At 37.6% G+C, this 6,699-nt stretch overlaps 1 protein-coding gene and 1 pseudogene across 3 annotated transcripts in view; one reads left to right on the top strand and one right to left on the bottom strand.

Annotated features, from left to right (window-relative positions):
- The window catches only part of BLM (BLM RecQ like helicase), a 66,307-nt gene that overhangs the window by 8,549 nt on the left and 51,059 nt on the right, over window positions 1-6,699 (top strand). For 2 of the 3 annotated variants that reach the window (XM_019640251.1, XM_019640253.1), the window contains exons 2-4: window positions 1,363-1,464; window positions 2,389-3,086; window positions 4,948-5,110. In XM_019640251.1, coding sequence (XP_019495796.1) covers window positions 1,367-1,464; window positions 2,389-3,086; window positions 4,948-5,110 — 959 coding nt within the window. In that variant the 5' untranslated portion in view covers window positions 1,363-1,366. Of the gene's footprint in view, window positions 1-1,362; window positions 1,465-2,388; window positions 3,087-4,947; window positions 5,111-6,699 lie in introns of those variants that run through there. The other variant, XM_019640252.1, reaches the window with a different exon arrangement.
- Window positions 3,347-3,677, bottom strand: LOC109381514 (DNA-directed RNA polymerases I, II, and III subunit RPABC5-like; annotated as a pseudogene).

Genomic DNA, 6,699 nt, shown 5'->3' with positions numbered 1-6,699 from the left:
CCGCTCACTGCGGCTGCTGGCCGCTCACGCTGGCTGCTGGCTACACACGGTAGCCCATGGCAACCCACTGCAGCAGGGGCTGCAGCCTACGCCATCTCCAGCGACTCCCGACAGCCCAGCTCCAGGTTGAGCTGTTGTTCAGCATCTTAGCTGTGGAGGGCAGCGTCACTGGGCCCTCATATGTGGGATCCGAACCTGGGCCCTCTGGCATCCCAAGCCAGTTTTTAACCATCGCGCCACTCGGCCGGCCCCTGTCTACTTTTTAATGTTAATTTTGGTAAGAATGTTATTAAGATATAATTACCATGTTAATGTGAATCATTCAGTGTTTATTAATTAGCTATTTTACCTAAAGCATTTTAAAGAGGAAGAAGAGACAGAAATCATTCCTTCTTCTGGAGAAGGTGGAACAAAATAAAATCTGTATTGTAATCATCATCAAGCTCAGCACATGGAGCTTTCTCAATTAAATATAATTCAGATTCTTCCAAGTTTCTCTTCTTTTCACTATTATCTAAAGAGTTAATAAGCATAGGTGATTTTAATAATTAGTGAGTGGAATAGATTTATGTAAAGCGTCATATTTTTACAAATACCTAATGTTGTTAACCCTTCCTCTTAAGATATGTTATAAAATAAAGGTAGATCTCTGTTAAAGATAGAATGGGAAAGGGGTTGTAACTATCAGCTAATATGAGACTGTTCTATTATCCATAGATTTTTGGCTCTTTCATCCTCCTTTACCCCAGTAACTTTAAGGTAGCTTGAGCTGTACATTATCAAGGCAATTCCTCACCAATAGCACAGTTTGTTACACAGGGGTAAATATGCTTGGTAAAAGTATTCTTTCAGGTGGAAACTAGATCATTCTGAAGCACCGTATCTTGCTGGTAAACAATTGCTCTCATTGGTGGTGGTCTTTCTTTTCCCGATTTTCCCCTTGGGTAGAGAATTCACTTATTCATTTGACTTTGGGTTTTCAGTATGCTTTGATCATTTTTTCCCACTTCACTCCCTGTCCAGTTTCTATTTATTCTTCAGGCCCAGGCCAGATCCCATTTGTCTGCAAGCCCTTTGCTAATAATCCCTTCCCTAATGCCTTTTGTGCTTATTTTAGCACTGGGGGAAAACCAGGTCATTTTTGCTATTCAAGTGAGCCTTCAGTTAAAGATTATATATTTCAAATGTCACCAGTTGTAAATGTCAAAACAATTTAGTGACCCCCAAAAAACAAACAACAAAAAAAACCCTCATTACTTTGAGTACAGTTGGAACAGTGTCCCTCCCTACCCCCCCAAAAGAAACATTGTGATTAATGCAAAGTACATAACTCCACTAATAGTTTTTTTCCTCACTTTGTAGGATCATGGCTGCTGTTCCTCAAAATAATCTGCAGGAGCAACTGGAGCGTCATTCAGCCAGAAAAGTTAATAATAAATTAAGTCTTTCAAAACCGAAATCTTCGTAAGTATTTTGGTTGGTTTGTTGTCATACAGGCACTAACACACAGTATTATACAGATGAGGTAGATATCTGCCCTTCCAACCCGTTCATTGTTAGATGAGGAAATGAAGCTGAGATGTCAATGATTTTCCCAGTTTGCAAATTAATGGTAGAGCATATGTTAGCAGCACCAGGTAATAAATTGTTAAGTGCTTTTGCACAGTTCCTGGCACATCATCCTGTGCAGATGTTTGTTGAATGAATTAATGATGAACCTTCTTGCAAATTTGGGGAAATAGGTATTTTTAATATTTTAATGTAATTTTATGTCCTTTACAAAAATAGTTTATAAGGAAAACTATAGCTCTCCAGTTTTGTTCTTTCCTCCAAGCTATACTCCAAACTCATAATATCTAATGATAATTTGTATGCTTTATTGTGTCCTTACCAGATTCTAGACAGTGTTCTGGGTGCTTGATTTTTAAATCCATTGACCTTCAGTGTCACTCAGTCTAGATACGTACAGAACTCCTTTACTTGTCCTTCAGATCTCAGCATAGCTAGCAATTAACTCTTTTCCCCATAAAACTTTTGTCACAGTAGCAAAAAGTAGCCACATTTGAGTTTCTTCTCTTTTTTGCTTATGATGTCCTCTCCCTTTGGAGATGCTATTAATTAAATTTAAAGACTACCAATCTGAGAAATAAAGTAGTGGGAATGGCCTGGATACTCTCAAAACTGAACAATTAGCCCCTGCATAGGAAGGAGCAGAGCACATAAAGTATAATTAAAATTATAAATTTTAAAGTCAAGAGAGGGAGATAGAGTCTTTGCTTGTTTATGATGCAGTGAAGGTGAGTTATATAAATTAGTAAAAAGTCTTGTTTTGTAGAGTTGGTGGGTTTGTTAAAATTGATCTAATTCAGGTTTTCAATTATTTTTCAGAGGTTTCACTTTTAAAAAGAAAATATCTTCAGCCAATGATGTATCTGTGACTAGCGTGTCAGTAGCAAAAACACCTGTGTTAAGTGATAAAGATGTTAATGTTACTGAGGCTTTTTCCTTCAGTGAAACTTTATCCCAAACCACAAATCAGCAGACAAGCATCAATCGCTTTAAAAATGCTCCAGCCAGACAGCAAACCAAGAGAGTTGGTTCAAAACCATTATTGCCAGATTTGGTGCAGGTTCCACAGGAAGTATTACGTACTACCCAGAGCACACCACTTATAAAGGAAACCTGTGATTCTACTTTCAAGAAATTAGAATTTAGTTCTTCATCAGATTCTTTTATTACCATCAATGATAGAGATGACATGGATGACTTCGATACTTCCAGAAATTCAAAAGCATTTGTTACACCACTCAAAAATCACTTCGTAAAAGTAAGCACTGCTCAAAAATCAGAAAAGTCTAAGAGAAACTTTTTTAAAGCACAGCTTCATAAAGCAAATACAGTAAAGACTGATTTGACTCCTTCCTCTGAAGGCAAGCAAGTATATTTGACTAAGGAACAGAAGGCTGACTTCAAATGGTTAAGTAGTGATGTGATTTGCATTGATGATGACTCCAATTCCAGAGAGCTTATAAATGAAGATACTCAGGATAGTCACTCTTTAAAAACTCATTTGGAAGAGGAAAGAGGTAAAAAATTATTTATCTTCATTTCAATATGTTGATTGTATTCATTCAAAGGTAGGGATTGGGAACAGTGGCAAATATGATATAGCTTTTTGTCCTTAGGATCTATAGAGGTACTTATTGAACAATCTGTTGGCCACATTTTTTGTTTTTGTTTTTGTTTTAGCTGAGCCATCCTGCCACCTTTGGGCAGCTCAGCCGCAACTCAGCTCGGGCTGGGCATTGAACTGCTGTTGCTCAGGGCTCAAACTCTTTCTGCAAAGACCTTTACTGGACGGTTCCTTCCAGAGCAGGAGACCAATGCCCACACAGCTGTGGGCAGGCACTGCTCCCGGCTACCCACTCCTCAGTGGGAGGGGCTCTCGGCAGGACAGATGGCCAGTGCTCGCTTACTTCTCCAGGGGCGCATAGTTGAGCCAGCTTCTCAATCAGGTCCACATGGACTAGCAGCATGCGGCGGCAGCAGTAGCGCTTCAGACCCAGCGCATTGAGGGCGCCCCCCTCGGTGTACTCGGCCTGCAGCAGCCCCAGGTAGGCCTCCCACTTGTTGCCGACAATCTTGGCGCAGGTAAAGCAGCGAAAGGGGATGATCATGGTGGCAGCGGAACAGCGGCAGCATACCTCGGTTCTGGTGGGGCTTCTTCAGAGCTCAAACTCTTGAGCCAGCTCCTAACCAACTGAGCCACTCAGCCGGCCCTTGGCCACATTCTTGAGGCAGAACATAAACTGATGAAAGATTTTATTCTGCTAATATAATTTTTGTATTAACACCAAGGGCAGCTCTTTGATTTTACATATGGAGAAAATAAGATCCATAGAGATGGAAATGGCTTATTAATAGCCTACTGGCTGGTTAGTGGTAGAATTGGAAAGTGAAATTAAACCAAGCCTCTTTATCATAATCCCTTTATGGCTTGCTGCCATTTAGTATTGTTGTAGAACATGATCTAATCATGCTGTTAGAATATTAGAAATCACATTCAACAACAACAAACCTTTTTTTTGTTTTTTTTAGCTGAGCCATCCTGCTACCTGTTGGCAGCTCAGCGGCTGCTCAGCTTGGGCTGGACTCGAACCGCTGTTGCTTAGAGCTCAAACTCTTGAGCGAGCTCTTAACCAACTGAGCCACTCGGCCAGCCCCAGAAATCACATTCAAATTATTTTCTGTTTAAGTCTCATAGTTATTTATAGCTTGAGATTAGCCATACGTGGAAGTACCTACCTTAAGAAATAGTTGTAAATATGAGACTAAAATTTTAAACACCTGAATCCCATTAAGGTTATTTTAGGGTGAGAGAGGACTGAAAAGTGATTGATAATAACCAAAAGTATAGTTTAATCAAATGCGTTACTATTTATAAAGAGAAAATTCGGTAGAAGTTCAACTAGAGAGCAACAATTTGTCATTGTGTTTTCCCTCATAGAAAGGAGAGAAACACTGAGTCTAGTAGACGTCAATCACTAGGAAGCCTTTGTGGTAAAGTAGAAATAGTTTATCTGTACAAACAACAGTGTTTGTACAATGAACGAATTTATTTGTTGCATTTTGCCCTTATTTAAATATGAGTAAAAAATAGAACAAAATTGCTGATACTAAGTATGGGCTTCACAATATAACTGGAAACAACCATGAAAATCCTGAAGCAAATCTTCAGCCTCAGTCCAGCATTCATTGGACTTATTCCAGTTGACGCAATAATCGTTTATGAAAAAAACAAGTCAACATTAATGTGTGAAAGGAGTGTGGTCACAGAGTGGTGTCATTGTTTATGACTTGCCTGAAGCACTCTTCAGTGCTCATACCCTGTTCTTTCTATCTTGTTAATTATTAAAATAGCCTATGTTTATCAATTATTTACTTTAGATAATAGTAAAAAGGAGAAAAACTTGAAAGAAACTGAATTACATTCAGTTGAGGATTTTCCATGTGCTGAGCTTGATGAAGACGATTACGATATAGATTTTGTTCCACCTTCGCCAGAAGAAGTAATGACTTCTGCCTCGTCTTCCTCTTTAAAATGCTTTAGGTAAGATAGCTAATTAATTTAAACATCATTCTTTGTTTTGGGATATCTGAAATAATTTAGTTATGTAATGTCGTTTCTATATAAATTAATTTCATACTTCTGCAGTTTATTTTATATCCAAAAGCTTCAAAAAAATCCATATTGATACATTTTTAGTTCCAGCTTTAGAATACTACCAAAATTCCTACATTTTCTGTAGCTGATTTTGACATGGGGAACATATTCCTAAAAATGTTATATTTTCAAACTCCTGGACCTGAAATGACACAAAGCTGACTCCTTATTTGGGAAGTAACTTAGTAAGTGATGTGTCCCCCCTGCCTTTTTTTAATTCTACAGGATAGAATTGGCTATTGTATTTGGCATTCGCTGAATTTTAGTAAATTAGTTACGTGATGGTGGTTAATTGGTAGTGTTGTGGGAAAAATACGTAGTCCACACAGCTCAAGAGCTTAAAATGCTAGTAGTCGTTGTTACCTCCATTCTCACCCCGATCTAAGTCACAGTCCAGATGAGTGGTAAAGTACATATACTACGCGATTAAGTAATATTTTGATGAGAAATAGATCTCTGTATTATGTCACCTTAATTAGGGAAGGAAGGCAGGAAGAGGGTGTTTGTGTACATAATCTAGTTTCTCCTGGTTTGTGTTTTAACAGGTGTGTTGGGATGTTTGAAGAGGAAGGAAAGATTGAAGCATGATTGCTATATGATGTCAAAACTAAAAAACTATATAACATCTCCCCTCTGTCCCTGTCCCTTCCAATAAACATTCAGCCAGAATTGTACAAAGTAAAAAACTGAGCAGGAGTTTATAGAGAGTCTAGATTCTAAATCATCATCCTCATTTAGCAGGTGAAGCAGCTGAGGTCCAGGAAGGAGCGGGGGATGGCCCAGGATGATAAAATTAATGGCAAATGGTCTAAGATCCAGTGTAGTGCTGTTTACTGGGTTTTTTCTTTATTAGAAAAGTGTGTATTGCACAAATAACACTGTAACCACTTTAACAGTACACTTACTTGTCTCAAAATTCCAACGAACCAAATGTTTTCTTTATCTATGTTCAGTTTTGATCTTTCTCTACATGTGTATGATTTTTGCATTGCTATAATCAACATGTGACTATAATTTTGTATTCAGCTTATTTTCTCTTCATATTATTTTTAAATCATTTTCCATATTGCTATATAGTCTTTATTTTTATTCCTTTTAATGGCTACATAATTTGAGTTGTCATACTATAATTAACTTTACCTAGATCTTCAGCCCTTGAAAATGGTTATTTTCAAGGTAGAGTCTCTCTATGTATTTTACTTTGCAACCTTGTATATTTGTATATATTATAAAACAAGTAGAATTTTCACAAATTAAATTTTATCTTTTATTTCATTTTAAAATGCTGGTTGTGATTTCTGAATTAATTTATGAAGTGTAATGGTCAGTGTAGTATGTAACAGAAAATAGAAACATGTTTTTGTATCTCCTTATATTATTTTTTTTGTTTTTTAGATTTTTTTTTAAATTGGGGAATTGGGGGAGGGGAACAGACAAGTTGCTGTCCTTTTGTTCTTCAGTCTAGTTGTGGAGGA

This window comes from Hipposideros armiger, unplaced genomic scaffold (genome assembly GCF_001890085.2).
Source record: "Hipposideros armiger isolate ML-2016 unplaced genomic scaffold, ASM189008v1 scaffold_48, whole genome shotgun sequence".
NCBI lineage: Eukaryota > Metazoa > Chordata > Mammalia > Chiroptera > Hipposideridae > Hipposideros > Hipposideros armiger.
This window is presented reverse-complemented; position numbering and strand designations above follow the sequence as displayed.